The sequence below is a fragment of the Halichoeres trimaculatus genome, unplaced genomic scaffold (genome assembly GCF_033239565.1).
Source record: "Halichoeres trimaculatus isolate MK-OKI-2021-1 unplaced genomic scaffold, fHalTri1.1 fHalTri1_scaffold_18, whole genome shotgun sequence".
In the NCBI taxonomy this organism is placed as follows: domain Eukaryota; kingdom Metazoa; phylum Chordata; class Actinopteri; order Labriformes; family Labridae; genus Halichoeres; species Halichoeres trimaculatus.
Genome location: NW_027437196.1, coordinates 17627093 through 17645351, shown reverse-complemented (window position 1 = coordinate 17645351; position 18259 = coordinate 17627093). Strand labels below are relative to the sequence as shown.

The 18259-nt window shown below is 38.0% G+C and overlaps 2 protein-coding genes across 2 annotated transcripts; both read left to right on the top strand.

The window, feature by feature from the left end:
* Nucleotides 1-3012: 3012 nt before the first annotated feature.
* Nucleotides 3013-6621, top strand: LOC141807504 (retinol dehydrogenase 12). The gene is made up of 7 exons (XM_074693582.1): nucleotides 3013-3094; nucleotides 3532-3647; nucleotides 4026-4181; nucleotides 4262-4366; nucleotides 4792-5001; nucleotides 5452-5644; nucleotides 6333-6621. The coding sequence occupies exons 1-7, from the start codon at nucleotides 3081-3083 to the stop codon at nucleotides 6433-6435; spliced, it is 897 nt and encodes a 298-aa protein (XP_074549683.1). The 5' UTR covers nucleotides 3013-3080; the 3' UTR covers nucleotides 6436-6621.
* A 1234-nt stretch (nucleotides 6622-7855) lies between these two features.
* On the top strand, nucleotides 7856-17723 carry LOC141807503 (retinol dehydrogenase 12). The gene is made up of 7 exons (XM_074693580.1): nucleotides 7856-7993; nucleotides 8383-8498; nucleotides 11418-11573; nucleotides 11672-11776; nucleotides 15014-15223; nucleotides 15781-15973; nucleotides 16128-17723. The coding sequence occupies exons 1-7, from the start codon at nucleotides 7983-7985 to the stop codon at nucleotides 16228-16230; spliced, it is 894 nt and encodes a 297-aa protein (XP_074549681.1). The 5' UTR covers nucleotides 7856-7982; the 3' UTR covers nucleotides 16231-17723.
* The last annotated feature ends 536 nt before the right edge of the window (nucleotides 17724-18259 follow it).

Genomic DNA, 18259 nt, shown 5'->3' with positions numbered 1-18259 from the left:
ATCTATAATCTTTGTGAGGCAATGCTAATTACACATGTGGCGAGGTCTCTCTGTCTTTGTCCCCGTGTTGACAGACAGGCAGCCTTTCATCAGGCCGGGGGATGTGGAGCAGCTGTGAGGAGAAACTAATCCAGCAGTCAGACCAGCTAGCGTCACAGAGAGACCACATGAGAGAAGCTGGCAGCACTCATTTAGGCCTGGTTTGGGTCAGCAGCAGTATGTTTATATATGTGTGTATGTGTGTATGCTTGTGTGTCAGTGTGCATCTCGTCTCGGCCTATTTTATGGTTGTTTGTGAAAACAGGAAGTTATGACTAGCTCTCACATGGTTTACATGAGACTCAGCTTGCCGGCCAGCACAGAACTGGACTGTAGATGTTAATGATTTCAGCTTTTTTTTTTTTACCTCAGCTTTCCATGTGTGAGAAAACGGAGTCCTGTTTGAGTGAAGATCAGGAGGAAGCTGCTATAGATTGCCCTCTAGTGGCAAATGTATGCAACTTGAGTAGCATAAAATAAATCTGAAAACGGGGGCGTTAAGAAACAACAACAACAAAAAAAAACAGTCAATGGTTGTGATCCTTGGGCTTCAGGTGGCGTTAGTTGATTTCACTGCATTGGCTTAAAATTATGTCCGACAACACCATAAACACAGTCTGTTACTGAGTCAAACCTGTCTGCAACCATAACTAACCATCTATCAAAAATGTTCAGGACATCAAGAAATACTAAAACTGACTAAGAAAAACCTGAACTGTCAAGCAGATGAAACATATCAGGGAAGGATGGGAGAATTTTAACTTCCAGGACTCAGGATATTGTTGTTCTTGGATCCCAAAAGTCTGCAGTGTTTTCAAAACTAGAGGAAAAGCAGTAATAAGTTATAACTGTGCCCTTGATCCAACTTTTTTTTTTTTTTTTTTTTAAGTGTTGTTGGCATCAAATTGTTTAAAAATGAGCCCCTTTTCCTTTCGAGATCTAATTTGTTGTCTTTGCACTACTTTGATTGAATACTGAGTTTAAATGATGTGCAAAACATAAACAACCTTGAACAAGTGCCCCAGTGTTTTTGGTATTAAAGTTGTACAATTAAAAAAGCCTCAAAAGAACTGAAGGGAAACCCCAGCAACTTTACTTATGCTACAGTCTTAGTGTCCAATATCAGCCCAATGAAAAATGAGATTACCAGGCTGACATGCAGTAAGGTGATAACTTGGGCCTTCCTGTGGAAAGCACCAGAATTTCTACAGTGGTGAAAACTTAAATCACATTCAGCTCACCTGTGGTTCCAGGTTTTTAATTTCACCTGCAGTGACTCTTTTTAAACACATTCCTAAACCACCCCTTTTATTCATTAAGAGCCATTCTTAGTAACCTCAGGAGTCGGGCCCTAACTCAAACGTTAGTCCCCCTGGTGCATAGTGGTGACTGCAGTAGACAGCTATTTAAAAGTCATGCAATGGTCTCTATGGTGACACTGCATATCAGTCATTGTAACTGCAAATAATTTTTTTCTGACTCCAAGATGACTGTGGGACAGCCCTACTCACGGATCCTGTCAATCCTTCTATTCCAAAGGAGCATCTGAATAGAAGTAACATCCAAGTAGAAGTGTTATTCTTTTTCACATAAGAAGTAAATTACAATTAACCATATGTCGATTGAAGCAGACAACATGCAACATCAAGTATATTTCTATCACAAGTTAAAATGTTTAGGTACGCAATAAAAGAGATATGTATTCATAGCTTTACCAAGAAACACAATCCATTTTATTTTTTTTACAATAATATCATACAATAATTTTTAATATTGAATGCTCAGGAATATGTCATGGACATGTCTGTTGCACAATTTAATGCAATGCTGATTGAATGCAATGTTTCTATTAAATACTGAATAGTATATATAGGCTTTTTGTTCTCTTGATAGTCAGCATTGCATATATATATATATATATATATATATATATATATATATATATATATATATATATATATATATATATATATATATATATATATATATATATATATACACACACACGTTGGGAATGTTAACATGAATGTAAAATATGTTAAAATGTTTCGCATAGGAAACAAAAAATATTCATTGAATTACCAAAAAAAAAAAAGGAAAAAAAAGAAAAGAAAATATTAACATTTTGTTTTCATGCACTAATAATAATAATAATAATAATAATAATAATAATAATAATAACAACAATAATAATAATAATAATAATAAAGACTCAGCCCTGTGATTGACTGGCGACCAGTCCAGGATGTACCCCGCCTCTTGCCCAATGATAGCTGGGATAGGCTCCAGCCATCCGCGACACTGAACAGGATAAGTGGTATAGAAAATAAATGAATTAATGAATGAATAATAAAGACTTAAAGAGCAAATATTTGACAAGCTTTTACAATGAATGCATCAGAGGGTTAATAAAACGAAGTCAAAAAGAAAAAGAAAGAAAGAAGAAAACTATAAGTGAGTTCATTCAGTTATGTGTGCACAGTTGATTTAAATATTAAAGGTCCTTTAACTAAGTTAATAAACTTAGTTTCTAGATGTTATATCTCAAGTTAATGAGATAAAACTGTATCCCATCCCACAAACAGAGCCAAATAACATTTCATGTCAGTCCAAATGGCATCAAAAAGCAAAGACTCATGACTTGACAAAAATCTTTATGTAACACACAGCTGCATCAATGTACCATTTAAAGAGACAAACAGTTCTCTGTTATTGAAGCTAAACTGAAGTACAGCAGCTCTTACCATGTGATGATCTCACTGAGGGCCTCGTTCTGATTTTTGGTCCAATTGATCAGTCACAGAGAAACACTTTGAACAGAGGGTGGTTTGTATCTGGCTATGCCAATCCAATACTGTCCTACCCTTTAACTGCAAATGAGGTCCTCTCACCCCATACGTCCCTCGCTCTCTTAAGCTTTACCATCTGATATTTCATTAGTCATCTATTTAAATCTCGGGACCTAAGTCTCAACATCAGTTCAATAAAGAGACTCTACATTCAGAAGGAATACATACATTTTTGTTTAACTGGATACAGACATGCAGGCAATCAGGTAAGTCATCTGTTATCATCTACAAAACAATGAAACAAACTATAAGTCTGAAGTAAAATAGTCACTTTTTTGAAATATTTTAGGAGCTACACAGCCATTTGAGAACGTAAAGTTGAGTAAATGTTATTCACAGGAAAATTTGTCATTTGTCTTGAGATGGTTACTTATGGTCAGTTTTTAAATGTCAGGTGAAATCACTGAGTAACTTCAGAGCCGGACTTCTAACTTCATTTGTATAATGTCAGTGATTTCAGCATCTGTTTAGTGGCTAACCTCTTCCACTGTGTAATTAAGTCAGTGGAGGTAAAAAAAAAAAAAAAAAAAGGAGGTGTTTTTTGTTCTCTTGATGGTCAGCATTGCATTCATCATTTTTTTGGTGTTGAGATCTCTTTTAACATTTTTTTGTTATTGTTATCATGCCAAACCTCTGTTCTCAGGTCTCTGTTTCTCCCAAACTGGTCCTCAGATGTGCGTCTGGATGGGAAGACCGCTGTAGTAACTGGAGCCAATGTTGGGATAGGCAAGGAGACAGCCAAAGACCTGGCTGCCAGAGGCAAGCAAACAAAACTTCAAATTTAGAAATGGACTAATGACTACTGAGGTTACTTATAGGCTTTTTGAATTGTTCTCTTTTGCTGTGTGACTCAGCGTTACTGTAAGACATGTTTAAGCTAACAAGTTAAGAAGAAAAACAAATATAATGAGGTGGCTCAAGTATCAAACTGCTGAGTTAAGTTTAAGAATTGATGTTTGAAAGTGTATGGATACTGCTTTCAGTAAAATGGGCTGCAGCTAAAACCACAGAGAGCAGAACAAAGAGCTGGAAATACAAATACTGACTTTCAGAATGAGAGAATGAGTAACGCAGATGGATCTGAAATTAACCACTGGGATTAAATTTCACACTGTTAAGAGTTGTAAATCTTTGTAGGAGCACGGGTGATTTTGGCCTGCAGAGACATGACCAAAGGAGAGCAAGCTGCCCGTGACATCATGAGGGAGGTGAAGGGAGCCAAAGTAGTCGCCAGGCAACTGGATCTGGCTGACACCAAATCGATATGTCAGTTTGCAGAGCAGGTCTATAACAGTGAGTGTGACTTTGGCTTAGACTCACACAAATACAGTATCTGGAGGATTGTATTGCAGGTGACTTTTCTTGTGTTACAGCTGAGAAGGCTCTTCACTTCCTGATCAACAATGCAGGTGTGGCTATGTGCTCATACGGCCTGACAGTGGATGGATATGAAACACAGTTTGGAGTCAATCACCTGGGTAGGAGATGAAAGTATTAAGAAAAACACAGTTAGTGAAAATAGTGTCCTTGAATTCAATTTATCATCAGGCTGTCTTTTATTTATATACCCTTTGATTTCCACCATATAGGTGTTTTACTACTTCATATACTGTTTTTTAACATCATTAACAAGCAGCATTAAAGTAACAATTCTGTAAGGACTTAAAAGTAAGTTTTCTGTCCAAGGTCACAATTCAAAGTCATACAATGAATATACAAAGGTCAATCACAGTTCAGGATTGTAGGAAGGCACCCCCGGTTATCGTGTTGGACATGTCCCTGCCTGCCAGGTGCTTTGTAAATTTTCTCTGCATGCAGCAATAAGAAAGGTCATTAACATAGACTTATAGGCTTTGAGTTTTGGTGTTTTCTGTCTCTCTATAAAGCCTGTCCTCACTTTCAGGTCACTTCTTCCTGACCTTTCTGTTACTGGACTTGCTGAAACACTCTGCCCCATCTCGGGTCATAAACCTCTCCTCAGCTGCTCACGCCATAGGAAAGATTGAGTTTGATGACTTGAAGAGTGAGAAAAACTACAGCCCAGTCAGGGCCTACGCACAGAGCAAGCTGGCCAACATCCTGTTCACCAGAGAGCTGGCCAAAAGGACTGAAGGTAGGGTGTGCTGGATCACAGGTTACACTATCTCACACTGTGATTCTTTTTCTCACTATGACTAGGTCTATGTCTCACTGTTACAAGAAATGCTTAAAAAATTGATCTGCATCCGTTGCCAATGTGAGAGTCTCATGCCTCAACCACAACTGCTTTGGGCAAAAACTGGAGCTTGGAGGGAGGGACATTTTGGCAGGAAACTCAGTCGTCTGCAGAATCAATCAATGCTCTACCCATCAATTCTTTTTTTTTTTTTTCACATTCAATGCTGTATTGTTCTTTTAAATCACTGTTTTTTGGGAATGTTACAAACCATGCATTGGTAACACTTGCTAACACTTTCTATTTTCTCCACCATTTTTTCCCACTTGCAACAGTTAGAAATGAGATGGTGCAGGAGTGATCTATGAGATAATCTTGCTCTGAGATTAATCTCTATTCACTATTTAGTTCTAGGTGTCACAGCCTACGCTGTTGATCCAGGCATGGTGGACACTGAGATAACAAGGCATTTCTGGCGCCCTCTTGGGTATATAATCAAGACCTTCAACTTTCTGATCAAGACTCCAGCAGAGGGAGCCAGCACCAGCGTCTACTGCACTGTCACCCCTGAGAACCAGCTGCTTAACGGAGGATACTACAGGTCAGTCTGAAGAGCACTCCAATACACGGTATTACATAAATTGAGTACAAATTTAATTTAATTTAATTAGTACTTCATCAGCCATCTGAGACATAAAAGCAAACGCCAGGTAACCACACATTTTAACAAAGAGATGTAGCAATTCTGGGATTGTGACTGAAGCCTTGATGATAATCATGATATTTATCAATGTCACACCATTAGGATGTTGATGGGGGTGATAATAAAAAGTCAGATAAGAGATTAGATAATTAATACTTTTAATTCACCCAGAAAGGAGAAGTTTAACCTGCATCAAAGTCCAGTTTCAACTATTACATATTACACATATTACCTGTTGCTTAATGCTTTACATTAAGCAACTACTTTTATCTAGAGATATTCTGTGATGGCTATTGATGTGGAAATCTTCATTCATCAAATTATCTGCCTTTTATTTTGAACCTAATTTTAGAAGAAGGGAAATAGAAGGTGAGCCAAGTTTTTATATGAAATACCTTCACGAAAAGGCATCACCGTGCTTTGGAATTGAGGCTTACATGTTTAGCCGTGGCCAGCATTTGGATATAGTGATGTGTCTTTAATCTTTGTATTGTGTGCAGGGTGTGCGTACCTTACCAAAAACATTCTTCGAAAAGCAAAATTGAATTTTTGAGACTATTTTAATGCTACATTCATTTTCTTACAGGGACTGTGCGCAGGCAGAGAGCTGCAAGGCAGGTCAGGATGATGGCACTGCTTTGAAGCTGTGGGCTGTGAGCTGCCACCTGCTTGGCATCCGCTGGAGATAAATTTACACATCTAAGTACATTTTTCCTCAGTGCATGAGGCTAGATTTATTCCTCTAAAGGTAGTTTTGCTAAAGCTACATTTGGTCAATTCTGAAAATGGTATGAATGTAATAGACAAAGAACAATGCATGTAGGAAGAAATAAAGACCTGGCTTGTTTGTTGTTTTGGAGTCTGATTGTTTAACTTGTCATGAGGTGTTAGAAAAGCTAAAATGCAAACAGATTGGAGACAGAAAAGATGTTTGATGTTAACAATAAAATATTCACTGATGAATTCAACTGCTAAATGTTCCTGAGTGTTTTATTTTGACTCAGCATCAACAAAATCAATTTTGGAAAGCTCTTATTTTGAAGAGCTTAATTAATGTTTATCATCACTATATTCAGTGTTGGGTGTAAAAACTAATTTTGGTGTGGGCAAACTGGAACAATTTAACTAAGGGTGAACTCAAGTGCACCCTTGCACTCATAATTGAAACGACATAAAATGAAAATGAATACATTTCGTATTTTCAAAGCGAGATATTGTGTTTTTGTGTTTAAGTTCATACTTGGAGCTGTGTCAAAGACAAATTCATGTTTTTACTGCAGATGAGACAAATTTCACTCTATCTAGCTAGCTAGCTAGCTGTTAGCACATGAGCGATGAGAGGAGTACATGTAGAGAAGAGAAATTGAAACTATCTGGAGGTATCAGTCTCATTACCCAAGCATTGATCAATACTGATCCCAACGTTAGCATCGATATTTATATCTATATTCACACTTGAAGGCAAAGAGCCACATGTAGCTCGTGAGCCACAGGTTGGCCACCCCTGCCCTAGACCAACATTTGTCTTGGGTCACTTTTCATCACTTACAGGTAATTTCCTCCAGTGCAGAGGTTTTTTTTTTTTTTTTTTTTTAAAAAAATCATTTTATTTATTTAACTAATTAATTAATTAGTAATATTATTGTTTAAATCCCAGACTCGACTGTGTTGTCTACAGAAGAGGATTAGGGCCACTAAAAAAACTAAATTTTTTAATTACTATTTTCTAAGTCAGAATTCTGAGATCAAAGTCAGAATTCTGACTATTTTTTCCTCAGAATACCGACTTTAATCTCAGAATTCGGACATAAATCTCAGAAATCTGACTTTTTTCTCAGAAAAAAAAAAGGGACTTTTTATTATTTTCCATGGCCTTAATCCTCATTCGTGGTTGTCTCATACTGTAGGTCTGTGGTGTTATTTTTTTTCCTCCCCAACGCCCAAGATTATCACAGCTCCACATTTCCTTCCTTTACTTTTTCTCAGACAGCAGGAGGCAGCAGGAGAGCCGGCTGTTCTCCGTGAACTAGTGAATCAATTATGCGTCAGCTCGCTCCTGATTGGTCCGGCGGTGATATTGTGATGACAAACAGAGCGGGCGGGGCGGGGGGAGAGATGACAAGCACGAACTCCATTGATGGACTGTTTCTGAGGTCTGGAGGAGGTAAATTCATTTCTTTGCCAAAGTGGCTGTCGCTGGTTCTGAGGTGGAAATTTTTGTGGCTCTTGAAGAAGCATGTACTGCAGGTAGGGAGAAAATAAACATTGTTTTACAATATTGTTTCTTTCAGTGCGCGTGAGTTTTTGCTAATATTTTCGTTAACAGTTTCAGGAACTTAGCAACATATGCGAATTGGAAAAAAAAACGTTCAAGTGTTTGAGAAATGTACTTAAAAGAAAAAAAAAAATGTGTGCACGTACTGTTGTTCTGATTTCTCTGTAATGACCTAACTTCTGTGGTAAATTCCACAAAGGATCACATTTTTGCGAGTCTAATACACAAAGCAGATTACTGCTACCAAAACGTGTCCCACTTATTTTGAAGGGACACTTTTTTTTTTTTTTTTTTTTTTTTTTTTTTTTTTACACGATTTACGCTATTTCTTTTATTATTTTGCTTTCTATGTGTCGTTTAGGAGTGTGTGCTGCAACCGCTGGTCATCTGAGGAGAGGTTGGATGGGAAAACAGTCATCATTACCGGAGCGAACACTGGCATTGGCAAAGAGACTGCCAGAGACCTGGCAAGAAGAGGTACTGCTGTCCACCTATGTGTACAAGTGTTCATATGCATGAGTCTGTTTCTGGCTAAGTCTCACTGATCTGTGTCTCCCCTCATTTCTTACATGGTCACTCACTTTCCCACTGTGACTTACACATTCCACTGTGTTCTCAGTGTTAAGCACGTCTAGTATGTGGGTGGTTTAAAGCCAAGAAGCGTGATCTGTAAGTGTGCCCCATGTCCTCAGATGTCCACCATTGATCCTTGTTTGCTTACTCAGTATGCTTAGGCTGTAGTAAGTGTGTTTTCCTCTAACTTCAGCATTTCTTAACCTTTAACATATTTTCAGACTGCAACAAACAGATGATGTAAACAAGAACTGAGGCTATTTTAACCAAAATGAGAGTCCTGTCTAACACATCACCGGTTCAAGTGATGGAAGACAGATGAGGCGTCAAGGGGACAGAGGGAGCATTGTAAGGGTCTGCTCCCCTCCTGAGCCAGACAGGAAACAAAGAGAGATGGGAGGGTGCACCCAGACAGACGCACAAACAAGCACAAGCACAGCAGTGAATAATCTGAAAACTGGTTTTGTGAACCTTGTTTAGTTTGCAAATGTGTCCATACTTTTTCTGCACAACTGCAAGTTCTTCCTTTATCCAAATGTTAGCAGAATTAGTCTTTATTTTGTAAATGAAAGGGCAAACAATCAGAACATGTCTGTTACTGTATGTTAACTGAGTGATATGTATAAAGTGCAACAATGTGATGAATTAAAAATAGATGGACCACTAAAACTCATTAAAAACAGATAACACTTGCTCTTTCTCCTGGAGAATGCCCTGTCAGATTAGTGTATCATGTCCTACTTAATTGGATTTTGCAGCAACATGATGACATAATGATTAGATTTGCAGGGATTCATAACGGGGGGTGTTTCTTTGGGCATCATATCAGGGAAAACTAATTGAATCCCAGCCTTTTTAAACATTTTTGTTGGATTATTTTGGCAGAATTTACTGTGTTGACAGACTGAGCTGAGTATATTTTCACTTCCATGTCAGAGGACAAAAGTCAATATTTGAAAAGTAAAATGAGAAAGTGCTTACACAACATGTCAATGAATTTGAGACAACTGAAATGAGACAGAAGTTAGAATTTGTATCCAGCCACCATGCCCACTGACATTATTTATGCATGCAGAACACAGTGTACTCATCCACTGCATGGTCTTTAACTTCCCGCAGTATGACCCTCACTTATCAAAATTTATTTTCCATTTTATTCAAAGGCATAAACTTGACTAATGGGGAAATGTGGCAACAATTGTGTTCCCCCATATGGGAACAGCAGGGGAGAAACAAAGACTTGGGATACAGGCGCTCAGCTCCAACTGATTAATGGCCTTCCTCTTCCATAATTGCTGGGGACAGCAGCTACTTTGTGTGTTTGTGTGAGTGTGTGTGTGTTGCCTTTGGAGGAGTTGTGCTTCTATATAGTTTTTGTTTGTGTGGGCATGCATGTTTAGTTAGTTAGTGTGTGTGTGTGTGTGTGTGTGTGTGTGTGTGTGTGTGTGTGTGTGTGTGTGTGTGTGTGTGTGCTTGCCGTCCAGGCCCCCTTTTCTGGGCTCATTAAGGAGAATGCAGCGTAAATTGCGTCAGAGGCGAATGAGAATGACACAGTTGAGAGGGTCTTGTGTTCATGTGAGCAGAGCAGTTGGCTAAATGAGTGAGAGTTTAGAGAACACTAGAGGAGAGTTGAAGCCCACACACACACACACACACACACACACACACACACACACACACACACACACACACACACACACGCGCACACACACACACACACACACACAGGAATAGAGGTGCCGTCTCTTTAATTGGCATCAGCGGTTTTGTATGCATGAAAAAGAGAAAATCTAGCAGAGCAACCAGTTTAAAAAACTTAAAAGGTTTTTGCAGTAGCTGCTTTAGTAAGTAGTGGGAAGAAAATGTATGTTTCTCATGAAGTGTACAAGTTTTACTTGCAGAGCAACAATCAAAACTACTGAAAAGTTCTACTGAAATGCACTTTGTACTAACCTTCTCTTCAGTATGTTTCCCATGCTTGCTAATTAATTTTGGCAACTTTACCCCTTATTGCCTGAATTAATTAAAAATTATAAAAATAGATTGTTTTTATGTGTTTTTGCATTCTTACAGATGTTAAGAGTGGAGCGGAGATTGTAAATTTGAGTAAAGTACACACAACAGTTGTAACTAAGTTATATTAAATATAGGGATGCCCTGATACCGTATCGGTATTAGGCCGATACCAGCCTTTTTTCAAGGTATCGGTACTCCTGAAGGCTGAAGATACTAGCAGCAGATACTCTAGGCAAAAAAAATCTTACGTCAAGCAAGTCCTCCTCACCACTAGATGCTGCTAATTGCTGCGGTTTAACACCACTGCAAATGTGCATCAGGTCCTTTTCGGACAATATGAATGAAACAGGAAGACTTAGCAGTTAAACTTTTTTATTTTGCACTTTAGTCTACTTCAAAAAAATACTTAAACTCTGACGGTTGTTACTTTTATTGTGCACTTTTGATATATATTTTTTTAATTATATCAAAAAAAATCTTATCAAATCTTAACTCAGAGAGAGTTGTTTGTGTTTTATTTGGACTTAATGGCAGTGTGACTGTGCTGTCTTTGATAAAAATGATCTGTCACTGTTAATTGAAATTTTATGTATCAAAGGTGCAAGTAGTATCAGTACACAATATCGGTGAGTACTCAAAGAGTCCTCGTACTGTTATCGGTTTGCATAAAAAGTGGTATCGAATGCATCAAGAGGTTGAAGGTCCGACTGAAGGATTTCAACTCTACCTGAGCTGAACACCATTTGTTTTGTTTGAAAACTGAGAAACTAACAGAATCATAACTCACCCTGTACTGTGTTTTTTCAGGCGCACGCATCATAATGGCGTGCAGAGACCTGGAGCGTGCAGAGGAGGCACGGACAGATATTTTGGAAGACACAGGAAATGAAGATTTAGTCATCAGGAAACTGGATCTATCTGATACAAAGTCCATCAGAGCGTTTGCTGATCTTATCAATAAAGGTACTAGAAAAATCAGTGATAACACCAAAACTTCAAATGTCTCCTTTTCATCCTGGTACCACATGTTATAAAATGCAAATAAAATGTTTTCTTTTCAGAGGAGAAACAAGTGAACATCTTGATAAACAACGCTGGCATCATGATGTGTCCCTACTCAAAGACGGTTGATGGGTTTGAAATGCAGCTGGGGGTTAATCATTTGGGTGAGTCATACAGCGGATTCAGATCTTTTCATGCCGTTCATCCACCTCGACCAACAACCATCTGGGAAAAAAAACCATGTTCATGCTTTCTTCTAACTGTCTGTGTCTTCCCAGTATAGAACAATGGCTGTTTTCCAAATGATCTCTTCCCCTGAGGTATTTTTATCTCAGGCTGACAGAGGGAGAAACACTGTGGTCTAACATGGCTAATACACACACATGTGCATGACGCATGCATTCAGTAATTACATTCCTGTAGACCCGAGAACACCTGTGACATATAGTTTACTTTAGTTAAGTCAACAGTCCAAGAGGAAAGCAAGAACAATCCAAAGGAAAGCAAGTTTCCTTTCTCAGTGTCCAAATGTTAATGTATGGAGCAGTTCCTCTGTGTATGTGGGCCTTGACCAGAGATCAATCATACAGTAGCAGATTTCCAAGTGAAGGGTCCAAACGTTTAGACTGATTAGCAGATAAATACACAGTCTGAAAAGGCTAAAAGGTCTGATTGCTTTTCCTACAAGACCTGAAAATACACACAATCCAAGGTCTTCCAATTTGCTGTCTCTGCACATGTGATATTGAGACTTTCCTGCCATGCAAGTGATTTACAAATGTGTAAAAAAAAATCAGTCAGTGAGAGGAGGGTTAGTTTGCCCTGAGCTCAGGGTTGCAGGCGCAGGCTTGCCAGGTGGGTATGGAGCTACTGTTGTTGCACCGTGCGTCAGTCACTGCAGACCAAGGTTGTAATAGTTAACTAAAACGAAACTAAAAAGGAAAACTAAAATTTAAAACACATTGCAGTTAACTCAAACTAATAAAAACTAGAAAAGAAGACAAAAACGATAAGTAAACTAAAACTGTATCTTGTGTTCACAAAACTAACTGAAACTAACTAAAATTAAGGACAAAATGTCCTTGGTTATAGTTTTTGACAATATTAATAGCCTTTAGGATTTAAATTAATCCGACACATTTTCCCAATCAATTTCAGACAGTTCTCAGCAGTTGTCAGTGCTGTACGGCACAATCACAGCGATGTACTGGGACGAGCTTGTTTACTGCACTGACTGGCTGTGCGCTGTGCTGCGACCAAACTTTTGACTTTATTGTTACAGAGTCCAAGTTTCTAATCATTAAAGCTCATACTTTATTATTTAATTTAATTTATGTTTTTATTATTTTTATTTAATTCATGTTAACATTATTTTATATAATTTATGTTTATATTAAGTTTATATTGTTTTCATGTGTTTAAGGCAGCAGCCAACAGTTCAGTATCAGCATTGACTGAGCAGTGAGCACTTTGTTGGACTGGAAAATAAACAGTATTACAAAATATTTACTCTGACCTTTTTGAATCCTGCACCTGCTTAATAAGGTATGAAAAAACTATAACTAAACTCAAACTAAACTAAAACTAAGCCTTGTTGCAAAAATTAAAACTAAATAAAAACTAGAATGCCCGCTCCAAAACTAATTAAAACTAAACTGTAATGGAAAAAAAAATGTCAAAACTAACTAAAACTAAATTATAATGACAAATCCAAAACTATTATAAACTTGCTGCAGACAGTCATGTGTCAGCCAATGGGGGGAGTCCACATCAGTTGTAGCTAATGATTTGTGTGTATTTTCAGGTCTTGTAGAAAAAACACTTAGACTTTTCAGCCATTTAAGATTATGTATTTATTTGCAAATTAGTCTTCACATTTATGGGTTTTCATAGACATTTGTGAATATTTTACACATTTGTGGATCAGTTCACATATTTGAGATGCATTTACACAAACACAAATAATTTTGAAACTAATCTGACTCTACCTTACATACTTACATAGCTGACTTTATGTCATAATGATTATAGGTACAGTGAGCAACTGGGAGTTATTTAAAATCATGACTGTGAGATACTGTGATTTCCCATGTCATAATGAAGGGACAGGCAGTTTTCTCATACTAACCATCTTGTTAACACATAATGTCTAATCTTTTGACTATGAAAAACAATCAATTGAGGCTCAAAATTGAAAGTGCACTCAGCGCTAAAACAGTGAAAGATATAAAAAAAAAAGAAGAAAAAAAGAAAGAGAAATAAAGCACCTTATTTGATTTGCTGTAAGACCTATCTTACTGAATGAAGGATGAGCAGTGAGAGGCCAACAGAGAAAGCAACAATACGTGCCATTAATAATCATGGCAGTATCAGGGATTATGACGATTATGACTATTGCATCAATGTTCAAGGTTCACAGTTAGTGAACTCAAAAGCAGCTCTGTTTCAAGGCTCACAAAGTCATAATAACTGTCAGAGCAATGAAAGTCTGGGTTTGAAACAGCTCTACTCTAAACGATTAACCTCATGCATCCAAACAACAACACATTGTAAAAGAAGTACATTACCCGTACACAGTGGTGTGTTACCTCACATTTGGGAAAATAAAAACCACACTGTCAGAGAAAGCATCTGAAAATCTTTGGTGAGGAGGATTGATCAGCGCACTTAGCCAACATGTTTTATTTTGATTACCTTTTAAACTGTTCAATTTTGTGGAGGATTAAAAAAGTGTCATGTTCCAGCTGTCTTGTTTTCCTATTCAGATTATGTAGAAGTTTGCTTTTTTCCAAAAACATGATCCAGAAACTTTGTGCTGCGAAAGAGGCAAAAGAAGTTTTGATTCAAGTTTCCACTACAACACATGCAAGCCAGACTGCCAGTACAGTGACAGTACTATTTTTATGCACCAGCAGTACGAGGAATCAGATCACATCCTGTGGGCACAGCCAGCAGCGATGTCTCACAGAGTGTACTCCAACATCTCAAACTGACACAAAGCTTTCTGTATGGCATGTTTTCTGTGTAGCTTGTCCAAAAATCCTGCGTATTTGTGTTGGCAGTAAGACACATATGACTCCCAAAACTTCAGATAGAATACGGTAAATACCTAGCGATACCTTAAGTAGATGAATTAACAGAGTATCTTCTGCAGGGTTCCTCCTCATCACTCTTCATTCAGTGAACATATTATGAGTAGGAAGTGGTGCGTGTGAAGTGGGAATTGTGTCACATTTAATGCTTCATACGCTTAAATTAGCATTCTTGCATATGATCATCTCATTTTATCTGAGCTCCAGAGATTCAGACTCTGAAGAAAAACAAGCCATCACAGAGTTGTGTGTCAGAATCTGTTTCAGTAGCCTAAAAGTGAGTTTCTCCTTGTCTTCCCCTCTCCTCAGGCCACGTCCTCTTGACTTATCTGCTGCTGGACCTCATTAAGCGCTCAGCTCCTGCCCGTATTGTTGTTGTCGCGTCAGTGGCCCACACTTGGACTGGGATCCGGCTGGATGACATCAACAGTGAGAGGAGCTACGACACCATGAAGGCCTACGGACAGAGCAAGCTGGCCAATGTCCTGTTTGCACGGTCACTTGCCAAAATATTAGAAGGTGAGGTGACTATGGCCACGTTCTAGTGAAAACTTACAGATAAGGCTGTCATGTTATGACTTTTGATGGCAAACCATTACTGGAGATTTTTTATTGGTTGGTAGTAAGAGGATGAGCCTTTGTAGTTATCACCAAGAAATGTGAGTCAGAAAATCAGCAGTGAATGTCTTTTCTTCCTCTGTGGAAAAGCTTTGGCAACATATGAATCAGATGTTCTCTGGAAATTAGTTGTTTTGTTGCCTCAGTCTATTGTTGTTTCTGTTCCGTTGTTAAATGGCAAAAAAGGGAAAATGATTATTTTGAAATGAGTCCATTGTTTTACTTTCTAGATCTGGGGCAAAGCTTGAACATTTGACTTTTATCTGTGAAAAAACAGAAGCTATAGTTAGATGTTAAAGCAACATTATAGCTATAATTTAAAGAAGAGCTCTGTGTTAACTGTATGCAACTCATGGTAGAGTATGCATGTGCTCGTTTTTCTGTTAACACTGGTTTAAATGATGTTAATGTGACTACAAAGTTTGTTTACTGTGTGAGTGCTTGTATACATGTTGCAGGCACAGGTGTGAGTGTGTTCTCTCTGCACCCTGGGGTGGTTCAGTCTGACCTGTGGAGGCACCAGCATCAGTGTATCCAGGTGGCAGTGAAAATTTTCAAGGTGTTCACCAAGACAACAGTGGAGGGAGCTCAGACCACCATCTACTGTGCTGTGGAGCCACGCCTGGAAAGCCTGAGCGGAGGATACTTCAGGTACACACACACACAGACACAAACACACAGGGTACCTTAGCGAGAGCAAGAGCTTTCAAAGTTCTATCTACTATCTACTGATTAACAAATAAGTGTTTTATTCAACACAAATGCCACACAGTGTTTCATATCCACTTTCTGTTTTCACGCTCAGTGACTGTGCTCCTGCAACATGTTCGAGGGCTGCCTCTGATGACGAATTGGCCCAAAAACTGTGGGACATCAGCTGCAACATGCTTGGCATCACCTGGCAATGAAAAGAGGCAAATGACCTGGGAAGTAAAGGACATGCTTTTAAAGAGGCATTCAACATGTTACTGCAAAATTTATTTAATGACTCAAAGAACAGTACAGTCCAATCCACCAGTAACTGGAGCCTGATAAAGAGCTGCTTGGTTTGATGAAGTATCAAAAAGAATCCAATGATTGAAGGTTGATGTCTTTACAAAACAAGATTGCATGGTGTTGTATCCATATATGAAACTGTTTGTGAGCACTATGAAATGATTTTATACTTCTTGTGTACTTTTATTGTGCTTTTACATACATTTATGGGTGCTTTGTTTGGTCACTTTTGTTACTTTAGTGCAGATGCTGTGCAGTCCTTTTAACCTGTGGAGCATTAAGTCAGCATACTCGTGCCTTAGATGAAATGACCTAAATTTGTTGAAACCCACTCTTGGTGTCCCTTTCAAAGTCTTAGTAAGTGTGTTTTCGTGTTACTTTGGGAACGTTTTCAGCAGCGATGGAGTAATTCAGCCCCTTTTCTAAAAGAGACATTCAATGAAGTTGAACTTAAAAGCACTTATATGTAGAGGGCATTTACTTCAAGCAGGACCTTAAGGTATCAGAGTGTACATGCATTAATCAGTAAACTTTGAGCCATAGGGTAACTTGTTTTTATTTGTTCCCATAGCAAAGAAATTAAGCTTTCCTTCTCTAATGTAGTGCATCATGATTGTAATTTTATTGTGCCCACGATGTGCCAGCATGTGGAGGCTCCAAAAAGGCCTTTACATTTGGAAATGTGTTAACATGAAAGCATGTAAATAATGTAAAATAAAACCTGGCAAATGTTACGAGAACTGGTTTTGATCTAGTATAAAGATGTTCTTGTGTTTTTGAGTTTTGACTAAGTTCAACTTTCAGAATTACCATTCACAGGGGGTGACTGTATTGTAACCTCAGGATTAATTCACTTTTCAGTCTTAAGGAGGCACAAATCGTGTCTTGCTGGGTTTGACATGACTGTAGGTGTTGCACTTGTCAAACCTCTGAATTAGTAAAATCAGTGCAAAAATCTAAAAAAAGGGTGGACGTCCATTTCGAAACTGCACCTTAATCTAAATCACATGAGGGTCACTAAAGACTCAAGGAATGTGGCTGGAGCAAAGGGCAAGCAAAAAGTGGTAATGGTACAACTTGTTCAGCTCCCTTTTATTTAAAACTCTATTAGTCAGGTCAACTTTGATAATAACTACCATTTAACAAGAAATCAAGAATGTGAGGAACTTGTCCTTAAAGTTATCATAAGAAATAACAAGAGCATTTTAACAGGTTTGAAGATATGGCAGTGCTCTCTAGGGTGAATTGAAATGAAATTATTGACTTGGATTAAATGACAGTTAAAGTGAGAATTGACTAATCCCCAGTGTGATTTGAACCTATGACCTACAGATTGTATTGATGGCATTTCTGAAAGCTGCTTTACCCTTTGAGAAACAAAGGCAACAATATCTCTGCACACAATTCAGCCCATCACACCAGTTGTCAGCAACTTTGCTTCTTCTCAATGTATTTCATAGAGCTTGGGTACCACCTACAGGTTAAACAATCTCATTCAACTTCGCTGTATACATGTATTTGTGGCATTTTATTAACAGCTTTCTTGTTCACTAGCCATGACAGTCAAATGTTTTCTGGTAATACTTGCTCATCTTTTGACCAGTCTTCACAGTAAATGCAAAATATAGTCTTTACTATTCATAAAAAGATTTTTAAACATTATTTTGAAAAATAAAGTGTGACTTTCTGAATTGACCACAGACTGTTTTGCTGTGCAAAAAAAAAAAAAAAAATATTGTCACTTATTTTATTGTTTATGATTTACTGGCAGCGCTAAATAAACAATAATATAAAAACAACATAATAATAAACACTAAAAATGGTTAGTGTTGAACAAGTTCTCTTGATTTGCAGCAGTAAAACCTTAATATAGGTTGAGAGAGCTGTAGCCTGTCCCTATGGAAGCGTATTGCTTCCATGTCCCTGTTTGTGAACCTCCTA